This window comes from Strix aluco, chromosome 29 (assembly GCF_031877795.1).
Source record: "Strix aluco isolate bStrAlu1 chromosome 29, bStrAlu1.hap1, whole genome shotgun sequence".
NCBI classification, from domain to species: domain Eukaryota; kingdom Metazoa; phylum Chordata; class Aves; order Strigiformes; family Strigidae; genus Strix; species Strix aluco.
In genome coordinates this window covers 6,275,730-6,298,564 of record NC_133959.1, presented here as the reverse complement: position 1 = coordinate 6,298,564, position 22,835 = coordinate 6,275,730, and the positions used below count along the sequence as shown (strand labels likewise).

The following is a 22,835-nucleotide window of genomic DNA, read 5'->3' as shown; positions in this document are numbered from 1 at the left end:
TTGCTTCTGCAATGTTTCCAGCTGAAGGAACACAAAGCCAATCAGCCTGGTTAATTTTCAATGCTGGAACAGCAGCGCCATTCTTTCCTTATCCCCACGTATAGGTATTCATTTGATCTTTGATGCTAGCAGCACCTATCCTCTCATTTTAAGGCAGCATTACAACACGAGGAGAGGCTGCCATCCAACCAGAAACAGAGGATGCAGTGACAAGACAGCACTAAGCAGACATATTTAAATAAACCCCCAAAACAAAGCCATGCTTATAAGCACAATGCTGGGGCATCCAGAATTACTAAGCAGTGCCTGAAAGCACTGCAGCAACTACTGCAGTAATATGCCCAAAGTTTACATGCAGAGCCACATAAATTCAGGGTTTTTTGCTTGCAAATGCTTCATGGGTACCAGGATGCTGCTGCACTGTTTGTTCAAGATATTCTGTAGCTCATCAGTCTACTTTATTTATTGAGAACCAACATTAGAAAGACATGGGAAAACCACAAGCTAATAATATCTACTAACTGTGGTGGAGAGGCATCTCTTTGAGAAAACATGACCATTCACACAGTGCTAATGTAGCTGATACAGAACTGAACTGTATGAATACATAAATGACAGCAATAGTCCTGTAGTCAGGATTGCATTTGAATAGCTGTAATTTTAATCAATACACTTGATTCTCTCTCATCCATAAGTCTCAGGAATACAGAATTAAAACCTGGAGCACAGGTATCAGCTTAGGGTAAAATCAGACTTAGAAGGATAACTAGAAACATTTGGTAACATGCTAAACTGCTTACTGAGTTTCAAGTTTGTAAAGAATTAATTATTCCTTCATCATACTCACCCAAAGACAATGCACTTTAGGATATTGTTCTTCTCCTGCCTGAAATGGATATCACCTTTAGGAAACTAACAGGTCTCACTTACGAACGACACTTCTTGTTTGCATGGTTTGCCAGCTGGCAACCCTTCGTCTTGCCTCTATAGCTAGTATGCAACATACCCAGATCTGAGGAGTAACAACACCTGCCATATCCTGTCCCTCCTTCCCCAAATGCAACAAATAGTCAACACTGAGAATCAGACTCTTCTGAGGTGGGAACAATTATATGTTTATACTATGATGCGTATCTGTCTTCACTACAAAAGCAATAAAAGCAAACACAAATAATAAGGAATCTCTCCCCGTAGAGGAAACAGGATCTACAACTTGACTCTCAGAAAAATCAACCCAAGAACAAACCCAACAGAATCATCTTAAAACTCACCATGGTTGGAGTTTGAACCCCATGTCCCAGCAGGGCTAAAAAATGTAACTCTACTGTGGGACAGACACATCAAAATCTACCCCATGACAACCAAAAGGAACAGCAGCTTTAAGCAAGAAAGATACAATTCCAATGCCTCTATAAAATAAACTCCATAAAAAAAGTTAACACACTGCAACCCCTCACAAAGACTGCAGTGCTTTATGGGTACTTACATAACATGTGTTTTGCTGGCAGGTTTAATTCCTCCAACAGGGATTCTTCTAACAATTACCAATGAGTTCTTAGGAATCAGGGCATTATCATCTGTGTATTCTGAAAACAACATCAATACAGAAGAAAACATTAGTCAATTTGTAAGAATGTGTATTAATATGTAATTACATAGCACTTCAGAGGACCCCTTCACAGACATAAAAGCAAAATTTTATATGTAACATCGTGCTTTTATTGTCTCAACACACTAACAGTACCTTTCAGGAAACCTTCAGGTTTGAATATCAAACACAAGTAGCAAAATCTTTTTCATTTTTTTAATAGTTTGAATGTAAAATGGTCTCAAAAGTCACTAAAGGAGAGTCTGCTCATGCATGAGGTTCTTTCCTGACCTAGCTTAAGTTGCTTTTGCTTCTGTTAGGCTACAAAAACCAATAGATCTTTAGAGAAAAACAAACCACAGAGAAGTCTCACCTGCATAAACCAGACTCTAAAGTCTGACCAGCTTGCCCTGCAACAAAACTGCACTCGGCTAAAGCATGAAAACTCCGCACCGTTGCTTTCAGAGCTGTTCACTAAAAACAATTCACCTATGCTGAAAGTGCTGCTGAGTGACAGAACACAGAAGAGAGCTGCCATCTCTGTTTCTTGGAGCTTCATCCATTGGCAGCTCAGTGCTCCACATTTAAATGGAAATGAAACTGGCAGTGCTAGAACTTGGATCGCAGAAATTGGGGGGGTTTGAGCTTGCTTTCACTAGTAGGGCAGAACTGGCCCAAACTAAAGTGATATTTCCCCTCACAAGCTAATCATCTGGTTTGAATTAACCAAAGGGACATGAATTCTTTCGATTCATTTTTTGCAGAGCAGAGAGACTCAAACTAAATTACTCATGAAGACAGCCTTGGAAAGCCTTTTGAAAACAGTGTGTGCCTGAAGCTCTCCATGCTTTGCCTCGGCTTACACCATGTTAGTTTTTTGAAGAGGAGCAAAGCCTTCTGACCTTTTACATGAGGCCCAAACAGAAAACCCAACTACCTGAGACAGAGTAAGCTAAAATGCAAAGATCTCTCCAGGTGAATGGTTTTTATATTGCACTTACACGACCTGGATATGACTAAATATTTTAAAGCACTATCAGCAGCGATTCTCTGTAATTCGCTACGGTTTTAAGTATTAAAAGCTTTTACCTTTGCAGACCAAATCAGAATAATGGTCTGAAAACCAAAGATGCTAGATATCAAGTCAAGCTCTGTCAGGGTGTCTTTGCTCCGTGATCTCCCACAAAATAGGTGCATTTCACAATTTACACTTCATTTATCATTATATTATTCCTGTGGGCAGGAACCTCCCTTAGACCAAAACGTACTTACCAGAAGACATTATTTCAATAATGAAATGAAAATTTTACTTCTATTTCCAAAAGACAGGATGCTACTTCAGAAAACTGAGAAATCATTTAGCTGAAACTAATTCCTGCTCTTCCCCCTTAGGGAACTGAACAGCAAGCTTCCTCTGGACTTCAGAGTAGTTTCAAACTGCAGGAGAAAGGGCTACTGATGACAAAACCAGAAGCTTTTACAGAAGTCATATCCTGAAACCAACCCCTAGAGCTCTTCTCAAAAGGAAAATCTAACCCTTATACAGCCACCCATCAAGAGACGCCTGCACTGGGACTTTCTGATGGCACAAGAGCTCAGGTAGTAGTGACGCCCAGACAAAGAACTGGGAGATGATGCCAGCGGCAGCTCTGGAAGCCCAAAGCAGCTGTTTCCACATGCTGAACAGAGTCATACAGAGTGTTCTTTCTGGTCCAGATCACAAACCACTGGACTGAGATTTCAGACATACAGGGTAAGCAACAGTGGCTCCACAAAAGACAGGAGTTTGCTACGCCTGTGCCCAGCTGAGGGCTGTGATAGTTCCACAGAAGATTACAAGTGGCAGCACCTCTCCTAGAAAGAGACTGTAGGTATGCAGACAGCAACCAGTGCTTTATTCACAAATTGACCAATTGACCTCTAGCCTGCAGAGGTCAATTGGAACATGCACAACAGGTGTACAATGCAAAAAGAGGAATGGGTCCTCTTTTAGTATTTCATGGCAATTCACTGACCATTAGAAGCGAAACATTGACATCTGCCTTCTGAATACACTAGCCTTGCATGTAGAGAGAGAGACATATCCTTGTTTTCAATCCGCTTGTTAAGCACACAGTGAAGAGAGCTCCAGCCATTTAATAACAGACTGATATAAAAATTAATTCACCTTAAAAGTCAATCACTATACTTCTAAATGGATGAACTGAAGAGTGACAATAGCTTGGTGAAGTAAAGGCTTTATTTGTATAGAACACATCACTGCACATACTTGTATTTGGTACTTGAAGTATCCTACTAACTTGGTCACTGAGTCAGAGAATTTGTGGAAGAGGGTTTACATACAGCAGAGTACATTGCTGAGTTTAGTTCTGTGAAGGGACCTCATAGCAGTTGGCTTTAGTATTATTTTTCCTTCACCTCAATTAATTGAATTCGTTTTGGTTATTAAATTTTATTAAAGGTGAAGTCAAACAATGTAGACTAAAAAGTTAACTTTTTTGTTTTAAATAGGAAAGGACTAAAGCTGAAGCATTATTTCTGAAGTCCCCAGAAATTTTTGTTTGCTCGATTTGAATTTAACAGATGCCAGCTTAGTCTATCAGCTCTCAGACTAAACTGGAATCTCCCAGCAGGAGCCTGTTCCCCAGACTTGGGAACTACCAGGAGCTGTGAAGCAGTGTCACTCTGCCTCGCCATGACTCCACATCTGCAAAGTGAGCAGTGACATCACGCTCAACAAGTCTATTTTTCACAGTTGTCTGAGCAGAGCTCCAACAGAAATGTTCAACAAAGATGGAGATAACAACATTGCTGATTCCTATTCCCTTACAGCACAAAACTTGTTTTACTGCCAGTGATGGCCAGGAAGTGGCTACTGGGCTTTAGTCAATCTGACAATCTGTCAATCTGTGATTAAAAATAAGGATTCGGTTAACTCAAAAAACATGCAAAAGCAAAGGAATATTTGGATGGTATATTAAAGCCAAGAGCAGAAGAGAGATAACAGTCTAAAACTTGCTATCCATTCTACATGAAAACAGTATGCTTGAAAGAGTCAAGGGAAAGAAGTGTTTCAAGGAATGGATGGAGGCAGACGAGTTAAACAATGGCTACTCTGACTGCTGCCTTGTACTGACTTAGAAATCTTAACAATTGCATTAGTGTCCACAACCTTATTCCTGCAAAAAAGTACAAACAGCTCAGGTTATGCTCTGAAGTTTGTACTGCTTCACATTTAATGAACAATTTAAAAATCCCATTTTTAAGTTCATCTATAATTCTGAAAATCTGGATATATATATTATCATCTATAATTCTGAAAATTTAACCATTTGTGTCATATGTACACTATAAACAAGTTACAGAGAAACCTTCCTACTTTATTTTATGGTCTGCTTTAATCCACTGTTTGAGTCTGACAACATGACAAAAGCATCTCTCTGAGCACTACCTAGAAAAGTATTTTCACCCAGGTTAAGTACAGAAGTTCATCAGGAGGCAAGCCTGTATGTGAAACAATGAAAAGCCTTTATTAGGCCAACCAGCTGTTACACTGCTGGTGGAAGGATTTGCAGAGTAAGAGATGAAAATGACTATCAACATGCCAGACTGCCTCTGCCAGAGAACAGGGGAACTCCCAAGAACACGTTTCTCCCTAGCACTTAAAAATGTGCTTTCTCATTATGTCATTTTTCTAACTCTGTTCTAATCAACACCACTTGTACACTTTGCAACAAATAAATCATCTATGTAGCTGGCACTGAAAGCGCTGCCTCGAAACATCCTGATTAATAGACGACTATTATTTCTGGATTTTCAGCTTCCACTAGAATGATCAGTGGTCTCATCTCCACCTGGCGTATCATCATTTCTTGAATTAGCTAGTTCAGTAGGCTAAACCGTTCATTTGCATTATTATCATACAGTGCTGTGCTCCAAAAGAGCACCTCTCTGGCTTTGAAAGGATGAGTCGATAAAATCTAACATACTTTCAATCATTAATCTGATTATACAGACCGCCCGATGCCTGAACGTCTTACTGGCCCTGCTTGACACTTCAGCGTGTGACTGGGAAAGCAAAAGCAATGCTGGAGACAACGTGGTAATGAACCAAACTGAGCCTGGCCTGAGCACCTGGCCAGGGGATGCGACCCGAGCTGACAGCACAGCCCGGAGAGGTCCCAGCCCACTGGTGACAGCGTCAAAGCAGCCGACTCCCAGACAGGCAGGGCATGAGCTCCACCGTGACATCACGTTTTGTGAACTCAGCCAGGGAAACAGGGAACTCCATCCCCTCACTGACAGCTCCACACAACAACGCTGCACGGCAGCCCAAGAATTCCTTGCACTCCGGGGTGTAACCAAAGCAACTTCCCCACACGAGCACTGCAACACAAACCGGCACAGGGAAGGGCGAGGTTTAAAAGTTGCTTAAATGTTTTCTCTAAAAGGCTACGTTTGCAGAGTGTTGAAGACATTCCAGTAGACAGACAGACACCAGCTGTGAGGCCAAATGATGTCACTCAGAGTTAGCATGAGCCTGTTTTGAAGACATCACACCGTGGCACTACTAAAACTGCCAAGTGCATGCTGCAACACTGAACTCGGGCAAGTTCTGAGTTCAGGAGACAGTCTTAAAGAGCACTATTCTTCCTTAAAACTATTCATCTAAGACCAGTTCAGAGTCTCATTTTTGATTTTCGATTTTGCTGTATTTAGCCTGATAAGCAGAATTGCACATTCTCCAAGTGTTTTGAGTCAGGATGTTACAGGGCAGGAAAGAGTACTCAAGAAACCAGAGTTTTGGAGTTTGCAGTTCTCCTACAATATTGTGAGAACATCTGTTATAAGAGACAGGTCAAGAAATTCAGATCAAATTAAAAGGAGGCAAGTTTAAATGCATCATTCTTGGGCACAGGCTTTTTTGAAGGGAATTCTGCCTTTAGAGGACACGCCTTTATAGTAAGCATGGAAGAGGACACACACACATCCCCTCTCCCTTTTTAAAATAGGTCCCAAACAGCCATTTTGCCTTCCCAGCATCTTAAAAAGACTCCATCCTATAATTTTTTTCTACTGATATTTAAAATCCTGTTTACTTTTAGCTTATACTAGCATTGCTTCTACTACTAGATTTCCATTATGAAAAGTAACAGTTGCTGAGTTGTAAAAAGTCAGAGTACTTGGACAAATCTGAAGAAGTAGGCCACCTTCACTTTGTTCTTTCCAGGATCGTTGCAACATGTAGTCAGGGCTCCTGCACAAAGTTATAAAAAACCAGTATGTCCACATGTAAGAATTCCAAACATCCCATTTAGGCAGAATATTCTGATCTAGTTTTTTCCTTTACTTTCTGAAGAGGAGTTTAAGCATGTACATCTGAATAATAAAAACTGAAATTCATGGTTATGCATATAAACCAAAAATTTGATATGCACATATATTACACAAAAATATATTCTCTAGCTTTGCTCTAAAAACCACTGGGGGATTTTTGCATTTTCACATGGAAAACACCCTTACAAAAGTTTCAATAAGCATCTGTGACACTAATATACCAAGTTTAAAATTTTAGACTCATTTTACAAAAGTCAAAGTGCAACACAACGTACCTAGAGGAGGACTTGTCACTGGCTCCATCACAGTTTATTACCATTGTAAAGAATATGGTGGTGATTCGTGTTAAAAATACAGTGACTTTACTGGTATTTGCCATGTACATAAGTTAAAGGAGATTTGTCATGGTTTTATTGTTAAAATGGTTTGGAGGTTTTTTTCCTCAGTGACTGTTGTTATGCAAGTGGAAAATTACCGGAGGGACCCCTGTCAGAAGTCCCCAGCAACACCAGAAAGCCCGGGAAAGTTCGGGAGACTCTACTGCGCATGTGCGGACAGGGGAAGGTTCGAGAAAGTCTATTGCGCTTGCGCAGCCAGGAGGTGGAAACTTTTGGGGGAGAATTACGCCCATTTGTGAATATGCATGAGGGTAGACTATAAGGGGAGTGACGCAGCACCACCTGGTGTGCGTCGGTGCAGAGCAGAAAGCACCCCCTGCTCCCCGGCGTACCGAGCCCTTTTGTTTTACTTGTTCTTATTGCAAATAAATTTAGAAAAGATATTTTTGGCTCTGCCTCTGCATTTATAACACCATACAACGTTCTGGTTTTAAGGCTCTGTTTGACACAGACCCAACTATTACAGGAGTGACATCAGCCAGCTGGCCACTCAGCCTGCTAGCATTAGCTGAGAGTACACTAGCAGCTGAAGACAAAATTCAGAGACCCTTCTGCAGCAAAGCCCTTAAAGCTAATTAAATTATTTTCAAAAGCTCTTGACAAATTTATTCAATACTACTAGAAAAATATGAGACTTCTGAAATGCATCTCTACTTACACATGTCACACAATCCAACAGCATCCCTAAGACCCCTAACATTGTGCTGTTAAGTGTCTTCACAGACATTCTCCTGGAAATAATTTAAATATCTGTAGATAAACAGCAAGCTGGAGGTCCAACCACTTTAAAGGCTAGGACTGAAGTTACAGTTACTGCAGTGAACATTTGATTCTATTTAAGTTTTAATACATGAAACTGGAAGAGGAAAAAAAACACTAGTACACATTTTAAAGAAAAGACTGTTGTAAGAGTGCCACAGAACCACAGGAAAAAATAAAAAGAAATGTAATGTTTAAGGAATGAGAACACTTCACAGTTCTTTTTATTTCTGAAAAGTCACATGTCAAATTCTTTAATCATGTTCAGACATCAAGATGGCAGATTACCAAACTGTAATATCATACTAAGTGATATAAAATCATTATCATCTCCGAGAATCAAGCACTATTTATTAGATTTAAATAAGAACATTTCTTATGCATAGTCACCATAAATATTCTGCCATAAAACTTCAGTACTGCCCTGACGTGGTTAACACGTAGTACCAGGAAAAAAAAAAAAAAGGTTGGAAATGAATGATGAAATGATGCTCAAGAGCATACGAATGACAACATCTTTGGTGAGAAAAGAAGTTATATTAACAACCAATTCCAAAGTATAATTTAGATACAGAGAACACTCGTGCGAGATGGCTTTAAAGGGTCTGCATAGATTATAACTCACAGAGACACTCTTGATCCAAAATGTTGCTCATGAGCAGTTTCCGCAACAGCCACAAAAGCAGGTTTCCAATGTAGTGGAGTAAAACAAGTTGTAGACAAAATTAAGTTACCACTTTTTTTCTTCAAATTAGCCATCTGTTCTATTTCCATCACTTTGCGCTTTCTCCACCAGATTTCAAAGAAATCTGGCAAGTTTTTTATTATAAGATATCCTCCCACATTTCCTTATCATTTTACCTAGAAAATTCCAGGAAACGAAAGCTTTTGTAAGCACTATATGTCACACATGAACCACATTCTTCTACACCCAGCTCCATGTCTAACAGACAGATGGGAAGGTAGCTGTCAGAACAGCAACTACAAAAGAACAGCTCTGCAATGCCCCCAACACAAGCCACAGCTACTGATCGTGGCCGAATCGCACTGTCCCTTCCCACCCCACTGAATCGCTGGTGCCACTTGCCCTCCCAATCCCGCCACACGCCGGCGGGACAGGCCCCAGGCTGACTCACGCCCCGTGGGGACGAGCCACAGAAAGCAGAGTGTGGCTCCCGCAGGCCATGGCCACCGCCAGCCGGGCAGTGCCCGAGGCCCCGTGCCCCCTGCCCCACGCACCTTCGTTGGTCTGGGCGTTGGTGATCCGCAGGTCGCAGTTGGCCGCCTTCAGCTTCTCACGGCCCATGATCAGGCGCTTCAGGTCACACAGGGAGATGTAGAGGCCATCGAAGGTGACCGTATCAGAGCTCACCTTGGAGAAGAACTTGTAGTGCACACACGGCATGGCTGGGCCAGGCGATGCCTGCTCTGTGATGGCGCCTGCCGTGGCAGATGGTGTTGCAGCCTCCGTGTCAGGTTAGGGCCTGTGATAGCACAGGGAAGGGCCCACCCAGGGGCCGGGCAAGCAGCGCGGGCTGAGCCCAGGCAGGCTGGCGGTGCCCTGCCACAGCCAGACCCTGTGGGCTCGGGCAGATTCAGCTGACGGAGGCCTCAGGGCTCCATCATGGTGGCCCTGCCGTGCCCCGGCCCCCACTCCTGCAACGACTGCGGCCTGTGGCCCTCAGTGATGGAGCTGGGCTGTGGTGGCAGCACCCACCCAGCTGCTCCTCGCAGCCCAGGCAAGTGGATGGACGATGAGGAGAGGCCCCGTGGCCCCGGCTCGGCCTCCGCTCCCTCTCTGGCTGGCAGCGCTGCCAGGCCCCGCCGCTCGCTGTGGCGACTCGGGTGCCCCCGCCTCAGCGCTCTGCTGAGGGGCTGCCTGGCCACCAACCACACGGACTGCCACCAGTGTGCCACTGCGCAGGTGCCACGGCACACCGCACCCCCCCTGTGCCTCGCCTGCCCCAGAGCCTTTGGACAGAAGGCCCTACCACCCCTGGGCCTGTCCCTGCCCGGTGTCCTGTCACACCCTGGGCCTGTGGTGTCCCTCCTGTCACCCCCTGGGCCTGTCCCTGCCCGGTGTCCTGTCACACCCTGGGCCTGTGGTGTCCCTCCTGTCACCCCCTGGGCCTGTCCCTGCCTGGTGTCCTGTCACACCCTGGGCCTGTGGTGTCCCTCCTGTCACCCCCGGGCCTGCCACTGCCCGGTGTCCTGTCACCCTCTGGGCCTGTGGTGTCCCTCCTGTCACCCCCCGGGCCTTCACCACACAGCATCACCTCCCGCCAGCCCCTGGGCCTGTGGTGTCCCCCCAACAGCCCTGGGCCCATCACCGCCTGACGTCCTGTCACCCCCCAGGCCTGTCACCGCCTGGTGTTCCTCCTGTCCCCCCCGGCTGTACTATATACCACAGCCTCTGAACGTGGACGGGAGAGTCTCCGGAAGCCCTTACATAAACCCTATTCTAACAGGCCATCATGCTGTACATTGTTTCTGGATGGAGTTTATCAGGCCCTGAAGTCTCCGACATTACGTGGATATTCGCAGACAGACGAACCGGGTATCCTGCAGGAAGCCATAATCAAACTGAGGGTAACGACATAATTCTCATTCCCACTCAGGCCTGTAGGATCCTGATTGCTCTGGGTCATCCACCCTGGGTCTGAACCCGACTGGTTTACCTGGACGACCCAATCCAGCACATGCTAAAACCCTTTTACAGGGAATAATTGACATGATTCAGATTTAGGTGAAGGTTATACTGCCCACTGACACAACTGCCAGGGCAATATTGGGCAGGTGGAGAAATGGCCTTCAAGGATTTACTCTCAACCTGAGCCAAAAAGTGCATTCTAAGTGCATTAATATCACCCGCACAGGTTAGAACCAGGATTTCTTTTGCCTCTGTAGCTCCAAACTACTGATACCTACAGGAAAAAATGTTACAGCCCTCTGACAGGACGTGGCACTAAGTTCCACCTGTCTGTAAGAGCTTTTATCCCAGTTAGGGGTCGCAAAACTAGAAAGAGCTACTGCAAATGTGCTCAGAGAATTAGAAAAAGCCATTAATGAAAGCGCAGATAGGATTACAGCCCTGCAAAAAGAAATCCAATTATTATCACAAATGGTAATACGGGATTGATTAACCCTAGAGCACCTTTTAGAAGTACGGGACAGAGTATGTGCATTAATGAGTAACAGGTGAGGGGGGTTTTATGTAAATCAAGACCAGAAAATGAAACTGATTGATAGAAACAAAATAAAGACTCATTTAAAAATATTGTGTGAAGTAAGGCAGGGATCTCCCCTACATCTATTTGGGCGGTTAACCTTTTGGCTCCCACACTTAGGTAGAGGACTGTGAACTAAACGGATTTGGGTTAGAAGGTGGAGAATCACAGGCACTAAATAGTAGCGAATACTCTTGAGGTAATGATAAATTTTATTAAAATACTGAATAAAAAGTGAATGAATGTAGTAGTCATTAGTTGACCAAATGCGGCAGTAAATATTTTCACCCGCGGCCCCTGCCAGAAGCCCCCTCCGGAGGAGGAGGAAGGAGCCGCGGCGGAGGAAGGAGGAGGCGGGCGCTGCCGGGCCGGGTGACAGGAGCCGCGGGAGGCGGCGGGGCCCGCCTCGCGTACCGAGGCCCCCCCGGGGCTCCCCGCCGCTCCCCGCCCCGCGCGGAGGCTGAGCCGGGCGGCGCCGGGCGGCGGGGGGAGGCGCGGGCGGGCCGGTCCCTCCTCGCTCCGCGCCGCGGGCCGCTCCCCGCCGCCCCGATGGACCCCGCCGCGGCGCCGCCCCCCCCCCGCCATCGCCGGCCGCGGCGGCCCCGCGGTCCGTGTGCCGGAGGCTCCGTGTGCCGGGAGCGGCCGCACACCGCGGCCGAGCCGCTGCCGCGCCCGCGCCCCTTCGGCCGCCGCTGCCGGGAGAGCGGCGCCCGCTCCGGCCACGGGCTGCGCCGCCCCGAGCGCCGCGTCCCGGGGGCTGCGGCGGGGACGAGCTGCCCGACACCGTCCTCCTCGTCCCCTCCCGGGCGGCGCCCGCCAGCGGCCCCCGCGCACCCCCCGCCCGCCGCCGGCCCGCGGCAGCTGGGAAAGGTGGGGGCCGGGCCGAGGGCGGGGGGGGGCGGGCGTGTGCGCGTCCCCGCGGGGCGCCGGGCGGTCCCGGTTTGCCGGCGGCACGTCCCGGGGGGGCGGAGGCTGCTCCCGGCGGGGCCCCGCGGCTGGAGCCGCTCCCGCGCTGGGGGCCGGTGGCGGCGGTTCCCCCCCTCCCGATGTTCAGATGGGAGGGGGGGAGGCTCGGCCGGGGGCGTCCGCGAAATGCTCCGGGCGGCCCGAGGGAACGTGGTTTCATTTTCCTGCACGAGGTGGGTGATTTCCTGACCGGGAGAACGGCAGCAGCTGCATTTCTTTATTGTCAAAGTGCCCGATCTTGCTCCTTTTCCGATCCCTGGCGGGGGTGTCACTGCCCTGGAGGGGACAAGATCAATTCCTCCCCGTGTTCTGGGTGACTCTACCTCGGTCTGATGAACTTGACCATAGCACTTCTTTGGGGACTGTGGAATGGAGACACGCTGAGGACTCGGAGCTGCCCCTGATCTCTGATGTCCTGTATCCAGTGGATATATTGGATGTCTTGGATCTTTTGGGAAGTCTGCTTGAGCTGTAGTTCAGTGTACAGGCATTTGATTTGGAAAGATCAACGCAGAGATTCCTTGCGTCGTCGCATCGCTATCATAAATGTTTCAATTAATTAATTTCCTATTTTTTTTCTGAGAAACAGTAATAGACCTCTACTGGCGTTTTGAAGTTTTGCCTGCTGGAAATGGTTGCAAATGCCAAACATTGTTCCATAAAATTCAGTTCTGGAGTGAAATACGCTTGGCAGTATTTCTGGAAGGGTAAATCTGTTATTAGTGAGCTGTAGAGCACAATGATCTTCGGGTATTTAATAATGATTTGTAAAATGTAAAGAAGAAAAAAGGCAGTGGGATTCTGCCCTCTGCTTTTTTGCTTATTTGTTTTCCAACCATGCTGAGGGTTGCGCCTTTTCGTAGCAGACAGCTCCTGTCATCTCGAGTTTCAGCATCACCAGAAGGGACATTTGCCTTCATGAGGTAGTTTAAAATGCGGTGTCCGCACGCTCTGGTTTGGTGTCCGGAGCCGTCTGGCACAGGAGGGGTCTGCATGGAAGGCTTCTTGCACCCGCAGGGCTCACGTTGCTGAGACAGGCGCTCACACCCCGACTGAGCTTTTGTGACCATCCAGCAAGAAGAAAATCTCTGGGTTTCGTATCTTCAAATCCTCGTCAAGCTGGGATGGTACGGGGGGGGGCTCATGTAAAGAAACACTTGATGGGGAAAGTTACTTGACAGTAATTTTTGATCTTAATGCAAATTTTTAGAGAAGTTGACTTTTCATTATTTTGCCATAAATGGGCAGATTTTTAGGAAGTTATGGCAGATACCATGTAGTAACTAAAGACACATCGTGTTCTATCATTTTCCGGCTCTGACTGACCAGCAGTGGGGTGAGCATCTTCAGTGCTGTTGTCTGTTGCTGTGTGGGTTGTTCCTCATCTGAACTGGATAGAAAGCAAAGTTACCCATGACCTGAGAATCCCATTTGGGCTTTTATGGTTAACAGCTGCAGGTTTTTTGCCCTTGCTGGGGCTAATGGGTGATTCTGGGGCCGTGGGTCTGCTGGGGCAGAGTGGGTCTGTGAAAGTGCTTGGCCTTGTGACTGGCTGCACGGTTTTATCCAGAAAATCAAGGCAATGTGCTTGATCCTTAGAAGGTTCATTGCAGTGAGAGAAAGTCTGTCCTAACCTGCTTTTAAAACCAGCAGCTGGGGGGAATAATCCTCCTTGGAGCTGCTGATACAGCCGATTGCTGAGCTCTCCTGGAGACAAGAGTACAGCGCCTCTGTCTGGGCTAAACAACAGATGGTACAAGAATGAGGCTTTTTGAGGCTGATGTGGAAGAGCAGAACTGCATCCCTTTCGCTCCTACATTGCTCTTTGACAGCTTAGCTGCCTTGGAGAGAGCTGAAGTGATTCTTTGTAATATATACCTTCCTTTTTTTTAATTTCAGAAATGGCTGTAGATTTTCTGCCTGGGGCTTAAATGCAAATTACATTATTTTACTAATTAATAGCTTTCATTTTAGGTAATATGGTATATAAAATGGAAAATACCATTATGGACTCTTCCGGTTAGGAAGGAAAATGGTGATTGTGAAATGCAATGGCAGAGAGCCGAGATCACTTCTGACAGACTTCAGTCTTGCCCAGATCCTCTGTGTTAGAATCACACCAGGGATCGGTTTCTCTGAGGGTTTAATTAACCTTAGAAGACAGAGCAGGGCCAGCTTCCATGTTGCTATTACACCTGTGTTTTGCTTCTACACCTTATACTTCGGGGAAGCCTTCTTTACACAGGTGATATTTTCTACAATCAACCAATGTTTTTATCCTCTGGCAAAACTCTGGGGGTTTTGTATTTCTTCGTCCCATCTTTGGTGCTTCTTTTCCCATAGTTTATCCTAGACTTGGTCCATCCAGAATGCTAGAACCCAGCGTGTGAGGGGCTGGACTGGGGATGAACTGGCACTGGGGCTGCTCCTAAAGTTGTCCAAGACTATTCTTCAGAAACTCCTCCGAAGCACTGCAGGTGTTTTCAGGTAGGCGGTATACATCCTCAGTATGAGAGATCTGGAAGTGGTGTTTGCCTACTAATACATGCTTGAAAAATCTTTGGGATTCTATTGATGTAGCGGTATGTGACCTTTGGTAAGCCAGTTAGTCTCCCAGTGCCTCTATTTCAGCCTATAACAAACCCCAATAGTCTGTTTCTAAATGGTATAGCATATTTTGGGATGTTCACATTCAAGATAAAAATATTAAATATTAATAGAAATATTTAAAATATTTTTCACCTGTGATGAACTGAGTCTATGAACTCAAAGGGAAGCATAATATTTGTTGAACACAGTTCACGTCATTTTGGCATTTGATATGCCAAGATTATGCATTTTTCCCGGGAGTTACGTTAACAATTTCAGCATGATAACTTTACTTTTAAAAAGGGCTTTTCTTTGCTAAAAGGAGGGTTATCCATGCATGTGTACAAGGAAAACTTTAATTAAAATTTCTGTTCTCCATCGTTTCAGGAGTTTAAAATGCACTTTCTCCCCCCGCGAGACGAAAAGACTGTTTATATTTACAGGACTCAGAGGGTTAATGTGTGAAAATGAATCTTGTCCTGATGAATATATTCAAGGTTCTATTGCTGACAGCTCCATTGTGTTGGCAAAGAGAAAGGTGAAGCACGACCTCAATTTACTTCTCTTGCTAAATCGTACTTTGTTCTCCATATCTGGAGAAGATGGAAAACATGGAAGTCGTGATACCGCCTCTGCTGACCTTAATCCAACTTTTTTTTTTAACCATTTCTCCCCTCACCCTTGTGGAAAGCTTGAAAGAGAAACCACTCTTTTTCTGAGGAAGGTCTGAGGACTTGAAATGGGATCCTCCTTTGGGTGCCTACTGCAGCAGATAAAATATGGGGAAATCCATTGCTTCCCAAGTCGAGTCCATAGTAGGGTGTTGAAAACACTTTAGAAGCCATTCTGGAAGCAGTTCCCAGCGGCCTGTTGCAGATGCAGGTGTTCTGGTGATAATTCCCGGTTCCCACGTGAGGTACTCACTGATGGCCCCAGTTCAGCAGAGGCTTTAAGTGAATACTCGTGTTAAATCTCCGTTAGAGCAGTTTTGCCAGTGGTTAACTAGAGCAGTGTGTTCTCAATTAAATACGTGTCTGCTGTGTCCTCTGCAGAATTAAAGAGCTAACTGGAGGTTAGAGAAAATTTTCCCTGAGTAGCTGCTGGACTTTGTTTGGGCTGTACCTGTCTGCACGGTGGCTTGTGTCCTGTCAGGAATTGTTTAAGAACATGGCTGAAGTCTTCACTTGACTAATTCCTAAGAGAGGAGCTGAAGGAGTTGGGAAAAAGCAGGACTATAAAATGTAATTTCAGGGTTACTGCTCTTTGTCAGCTGTTGCAGGGCGGGTGGGCACTGCAGGTGTCCCAGGTGTCTGTAACGGCCTTCCCGGGATATTCATAAGGAATGGGGATAGGAAGTGAACATTCAGCTTGGAACATATAAAGGTTATTCTTAAATATCAACAGGGTGATTTCCCCTATCAGGTTCTCCATCTAGCCAAATGACTGTATTGCTGCATTTACAGAAAAAAATGTCAAAGCTGTTCTTCCAGCCATGCGTCTTCTTTGCCTTGGTGAACCATCCCACAGTACCGAGCGCTGGAGATGTGTCGCCAGGCCCTAAGTGCTGCCGCTGTGAAAATCTCTTGGCTCCTGCTGAGCAGCCGGGCAGTGGAGACAGTGATTTCTAGGACAACGTCAATGTTGCAGAATTCAGAAGCAAGTGTACTCTTCAGTTTTAGGTTTGAGGAGTCCTGTGAGCCCTGCGGGACCGGGAAGTCTCGTAAAGCATATGGTTAGCAAATTGTGTGAATTCCAGTCTGAAACAAATGTAAAAAGAGAGGAACTGTTTTTAGCACTGCATTTTTTACCGTTGGCGCTTACGTTAGGATTGTGTTAGAAATAGGAACACTAAACTTTTACAGCTGGCAGCAGGTGGAGGACGATGAACAGAAGGGTTGTTCTGGATGTGCAGGGGAAAGGCAAAATGCAGACAATGGGACTTAGAGGGTCTGCTGTTTGAATAACATAACCCTTTAGGTGCAGCCAGCAGGAACCCCCACGGGCAATCATCATTCATTTCTGCTCCCCTGAGGCTGTCACCGGCTCAGCGTGCGTCCTGCTCCCAGCCCCTCACCCTGCTGCTGGCTCGTGGGGGCGGTGAAAGGGGAGGAAGGGTGGCGTTATCTTGGTGAACCAAACATCTGCCACGTCACCCTAGTCCCCCCATCCCTGGGGAGTGCCTTTCACTGGATTTAATTTCTCATCTGTGCCAGCAGGGAACAACGTCTCCATGGTACAAACCTGCACTGGACACCAGCCCTGCAGACATGCCGGCATTTGCTTGAGCCGCTTCCCCTGCTCCGTCTGCAGGTTGCTAACGCGTCTCTTCCTAAGACTGGCTAAAGCAGACGTGACCCTGCGGTGCTTCCTCCTTCCTCTGCCCAGTTACAGCGTTCACTGCGGGTGTCCTTATTCACAGACACACTTAGCTGCAGTCACACACGCCTCTTGATCTCCTCGTGTGGTATTTCGAGCCAAGTCATGGTTGTTTTTAGGGAAAGATCCCAAACTTCAGCCTTGCCTTAACCCGATGACTTACTCAGAAATGTGCCTGCAGGACGCCCTGTGTGCCAGAATCCTACTGAGCAGGGGCTGCTGTCTGGCCAGTGAGCGCCTTGGGGCACGTGGTGTGTCGGATGGTCTCACGGACTGCTCCTGCCTCAGGGGTGACACTGACACCGCCACCCAGCAGGGCCCCGGTCACTGCTGGTGCCTCCTGCTCATTGATGTGACCTTCTTCTTGCTCTTAAAAGTTGGGTAAGACAATAGAGCACTCTTGGCCCGTTTCCAACACTGTATACAGAATTGGGACCACGTGGTCATTACCGTCAGCCTCCGCTTATGGGGGACAACTGTGCAAAAAAAGGGTCATTCTGGGAAGATCAGGAACCACTGCCTCCCCATGGCCTGATTCAACAGAGGCTACAGGTCACTTACCAGCATTTTTTTTATAAACGTAAGACCAAAAGTCAAAGCTAATAGAGCAGGAAGGGCCCCACTAGCATTTATAGATCCCTAGGATAGCATGGGAAGATGTCGGTACAGTAACCCAGCTATCCAGGAAAGCATCTCTCCCAGCTGGGAACCCACTTGACGTGAGCATGGGAACAGAGTATGTCAGCCAGACACGGTCGGGGTTTCAGTGTCAGGTGTGCTGGGGTGCACCCTGCCCAGCACCGTCCCTCCAGCTGTGGGAATCCAGATGCTGCAAAACCCACGTTTTAAAATTGTCACAATGATGTCTGCTAGCTGATGCCTGTGAGCAGTTGGTGCCTGCAAGTTGAGGCCTGTAACAGTTAGTTATACCTTAAATGTTATACCTTTAATGTTATTATACCTTAAATGTTAAGAAATTCTTTTGCCAAACAATGTTTAACTTTGTATTTAACAAGGCCTGAGTGATTAAAATGTACAGAGAAGATATCCTAACCTTGAGAATAGGTACATCCTGGCAGAAATGCTCAAACAAGGCAGATAAGAAAGAACGTCTTCGCTGGACGACAGAGTTGGGAAACATCCAAGGAGAATAAATTGTCCTCAGAAGACTTGTGACCATAGAAGGGAAAAAGGAGGAGGGGGCTACTCCCCAAACGACCACCAATGACCACCCAAGACCCCCCGCGCATGCGTGGTGTAATTTTGCAACGCCAGCATTATGTAAATGTGATAGATAGACAGAAAGGTGGAGACTTCTTGGAAAATGTGTGAATGTTCATGTCTTTAAGGTATATAAAGGATAAACTTTTGTTTCAGTGGATGCACGTTAGGGGAAATGATTCCCCGCGCACCCAGCGCTGCAATAAAGAATGCCTGCCTTCTAAAAACTTCAGACTAAGTCTTAGAGAGTTCTTTTGAGACTGGATTTATGGTAACACAGAGGCATGCAAATCAAGATGAGAATTAGCCTTCAGTAACTCCAAATGCCAGAGGAAAAGTTTAATGTGTTCCTGTGGCAGCAACAAGCAGTACAGCCTGTGGCTAGAATTCAGAAAAAGAATGTGGCATTAGTTGTGTGTGTACTAATTGACTTTGTGATGTCTGAATTAGTATACCTGCTGGTGGTGGTTCAGATATTGGAAGTGTGCAAGATTCTCATTTTATTTTGTCTGTTATGTTCAGGAGGGGCGGTGTTGTCAGCTCTGTCCATAGAGGTTCTTTAGAACTTCCGACTGGATGCGTTAAACGCTGGACATCTGAAGGTAATACTTGTGCTGTTGTTTTTATGTTATATATCTTTTAGTTTGAATCGTTGATTCATTTCTTTTTTGTTTTCTTTTTTTAAGGAGCAGCCAGGTTCTGCTGCTAATTTATTCTCTGCTAGTTTGTTCTCAAGCGGACAGGGAACAAAGTGATCTGTAGAACAGATGGATTTGACCAAATAGGTGAGTACTAGTGTAGCCATTCTGCAAACATAAAATCATTCTCTCTAACTGAGCTTATTCAGTAATCTGCGGGTATCTGATATTGCGTGCGGTTCTTGAAGTGGACTTTTGAAACTCTGAAATCGCTCTGTAGGCTGATGATTTAATATTTATTCTTGAAAAGGTTCTGCTGTTTGATGGCTCTTGCGACTCCATTGACCCACAGACAGTCCAGTCTCTTCAGCGCTGCCAGTTGCTTTTGAGCAACCTCAGCACAGTCTTGAATTGTTTTCTAACAGCAGCACCAGAGCTTACTGAAAAAGGTTTGTAATGGCATTGCTAAAGCTTTGGTGTGTTTTATTAAGCTTTAGAATGATGCTTGGGTTGTAATTGTGGAAACGTGAGCTTTTGTCATTGTTGATGACTGGAAGACAGTCAAATTTAGCTGGGAGAAGGGGCTTAAATCTGAGAGGTTGGGAATAGCACTTAATATGCACTGAGTTCAGGGAAACTGGGGGGATGGAAAACAAAGCAGATGTTCTAGTGGGTGTCTCCTGCCGCTCGCCCAGCTGGGACGCCAGCACTGCGCAGTTCCTCTGGGGGCACTTGGAGAAATCTCTGCAGCGCTGACCCTGGTCCTTCTGGCAGCTGTCAACTCTTGTTTATGTTTTCCCCCCTGCCCGGTCTTGTGTCTGCCCAGGGTGCAGCCAGGCCGGGGAGGAGGGTCCCAGCCTGGTCGGCAGGTCCCTCCCTGTCCGTTCCTGGGGTGATTTGGGGTTCTTTTGCTGCGGCAGTGAGGCGATGCCGGGCTGCGGAGCTGAGCGGGGTGGGAGGCGAGGAAGGGCGTGAAGGTCTCGAGGCTGGGAAGGGCTTTGCAGCGAGCCCTGTCCCCCCGGGAGGGGACGCTGGCCGTGTTCAGGATGAAGGCCTTGCGGCCCTGGCTGGGGTGTGTGCCCGTGCCCTCCCTGGCCCCCCAGTGTCTGTCCTGGTGCCAGGGGCTCCGTGCTACTTTCTGCGTGGGGCCGTGTCCGTGAGTGCTGCAGGGAGCATCTGTCCTGGCTGCCCTGCCAAAGGGCTGCTTGCCCTGGGGAAGGGGCCAGGGGAGTCCCCCCCACCCGCCATTGCCTGCTCTGCTGGTGGTGACTTGGCCCTGGGGGCAGCTGGGTGCCCTTCGGGGCTCGCCGGCTCTGATCTGGGGCTCAGCGGGGCTGTTGCACCCTTGGGTGCCGTTTCACGGTGCCCCCTGCGCTGCCTCCCCCTCCCACACAGACACGGAGAGCTTTTGAAGCAAATGGATTTTAATGACAAACAAACAACAAAGAACGTCCCATCAATACTACTCTAATCCTGATCCCTCCCCCCCCCAAATACACGAACATCCCCACCCACCCCCCAAACAGCCCACCCTTGACCCCCCACTCCCCAAATACAATAACATACCCCCCCCAATACACCACCCTCCTCCCGCACCCCCTAAATACCCCACCCTTGTCACCCACTGCCCCACTCCCCACATCAGTGTCTCCTCCCCCCTGGCCCCCCCAGGCTGGCTGCGAGTGCCCTGCGCTTGCTGGGGGGCGGTGACAGGGTGCTCTGCCCCCGCTTCCAGCCCTGCTTGGGAATCCCCACAGCGCATTTGCCATCATCCATGAGTCAGTACAGAGACAGAGCACTGGCCACTTTCCTCGCTCAGCAATAGCCAAGGCCAGCTGGACGGCTTTCACCTCTGAGAACTGACGCAATTCACCTTCTCCTTCAGCAGCTTCAGCGACCCGTCGTGTGGGGCTCTATACAGCTGCCTTCCACCTTCGATGTTGTCCCACAGTGTGACAGGACCCATCGGTACACAGGGCACATCGCTTCTCGTTATCCCGTAGTTTATTATATGGTGGGGCCTCTTCACCACGTGGTACCTCTTCCTCTGGTGCCATTCTGAAGTGTTCGCCTTCTGGCCAGTTTGTGATCACTTCCAATATTCCCACACGGCTGGGGGTCCCTATTCGAGCCCGTTGTGGGTTCAGTGCGACCCATTTACTCTACGTGGCATTGGCTGCACGGTGTGTGGAGGGGACCCTCTGTTTGAGCATCCAGCCCCGCATCAGCAGTCGGGGTGCCAGGAGGAGCTGTGCTTCAGTGCCGACCACTTTCAGAGCAACTCGGACCCCTTCACATGCTGCCAGTATCTCTTTTTCAGTTGGAGTATAACAGGCCTCGGATCCTCTGTATCCCCGACTCCAAAACCCCAGGGGTCGGCCTCTGGTCTCCCCGGGTGCTTTTTGCCAGAGACTCCACAAAAGGCCATTCTCCCTGGCTGCGGTGCAGAGCACATTTCTAACATCTTGTCCTGTCCGCACTGGCCTGGGGGTCACTGCATGAACTATTTCCCATTTAATTTGCTCAAAGGCTTGTTGCTCAGGGCCCCATTTAAAATAATTTTTCTTCTGGGTCACTTGATAGAGAGACGGATTACAACCAAACTCTAGTTTGGGATACACATTCTCCAAAAGCCCACAGTGCATAAGAAAGCTGGTGTTTCCTTACGTTCTGATTCCAGCTAGTGGCTCTGTTATCCCAGCGTGGGAGCAGCCAGGTGATAATGTGCTCGCCTGGACGATGGCTGAAATCCTTTCTCATGTCTTGCAGCTCACTCAGGGATAGGGATCGAGTGATTCCCTCTGGTTCTGCCTCCTCCTGTTCTCGTCCTGGTTCATCAACATCCCTTACAAAGAGAAGTGATTTTTTTTTTTTATATTTCTTCTTATGTACAGGAGCAGCTGGCACTGGCACGGGCTGTGTCTCTGATCCAGCTGCAGTGCCTGTGGCCGCGGTCAGAGCAGTTGCAGTACCTGTCACCGGGGTTGAAGTGGCTGCAGCGCCTGTCGCTTTATTGTCAGATCCAGAGACCTTCTCTTCCCCTTGAGGGCACGGAATAGTGTTGCACAGGCCTCAGTAGGCGGGGGCCAGGCCCCAGCACATTGCGGTCATTTTTGTCTCCCTGGAATTGTTGGGGTGACAGCATACTTCTTCCAAATGTTCTACTAGTTTCTCAGGATTTTGCACTTGTTCAAGGGTAAAATTCCAAAACACTGGAGGTGCCCACCGTCCTAGGTGCTTGTCCATGCTGTCCCACACCTCCAGCCACTCATAACTCTCCAGCCTTGGGGTAGTGATACTCTTATTAAATAGTTGCTTAATAGTGAACAAAACCTGAACCACATGGAGGCACACGCTGGCTCCTAGCAATAGGATGACCGTGTTAGTGTCAACATTCCAAGGACATTCAAAATTTTCAAAATTCTCAACTGCTATTGGAAGTAGCTTGGAGGAGAGGGGAAGGTGGAGGGAGGTGTCTCCCCCATGGGTCGGCTCTCCGAGAAAAGGTGAAGGGTGTCATTGTTGACCCTTTCCACTAGATGGCCCCCGAAGTACAGAGGTGACAACAATGCTGAGAACAAACACCGCTCCCATGACCGGTAACTTTATCGTGCCATAAACCAGAGTTGGATAGTACAGCAAAGCGAAAACCTTAATCCACCTCCCACAGGTGATAACCAGCAGCACAGGGACTGTATACAGCAGGTGAGGTGACACATAACACAGCTCTAAGAAC

The 22,835-nt window shown here is 47.4% G+C and overlaps 1 protein-coding gene across 1 annotated transcript in view; it reads right to left on the bottom strand.

The window, feature by feature from the left end:
* LOC141916304 (E3 ubiquitin-protein ligase RBBP6-like) overlaps positions 1–9,487 on the bottom strand; it is a 28,835-nt gene extending 19,348 nt beyond the window's left edge. The window contains exons 1-2 of the mRNA XM_074808668.1: positions 9,322–9,487; positions 1,487–1,586 (exon numbers count right to left, since the gene is read on the bottom strand). Of these exons, the coding sequence (XP_074664769.1) occupies positions 1,487–1,586; positions 9,322–9,487 (266 nt within the window). The remainder of the gene's footprint in view (positions 1–1,486; positions 1,587–9,321) is intronic.
* Between the last annotated feature and the right edge of the window lie 13,348 nt (positions 9,488–22,835).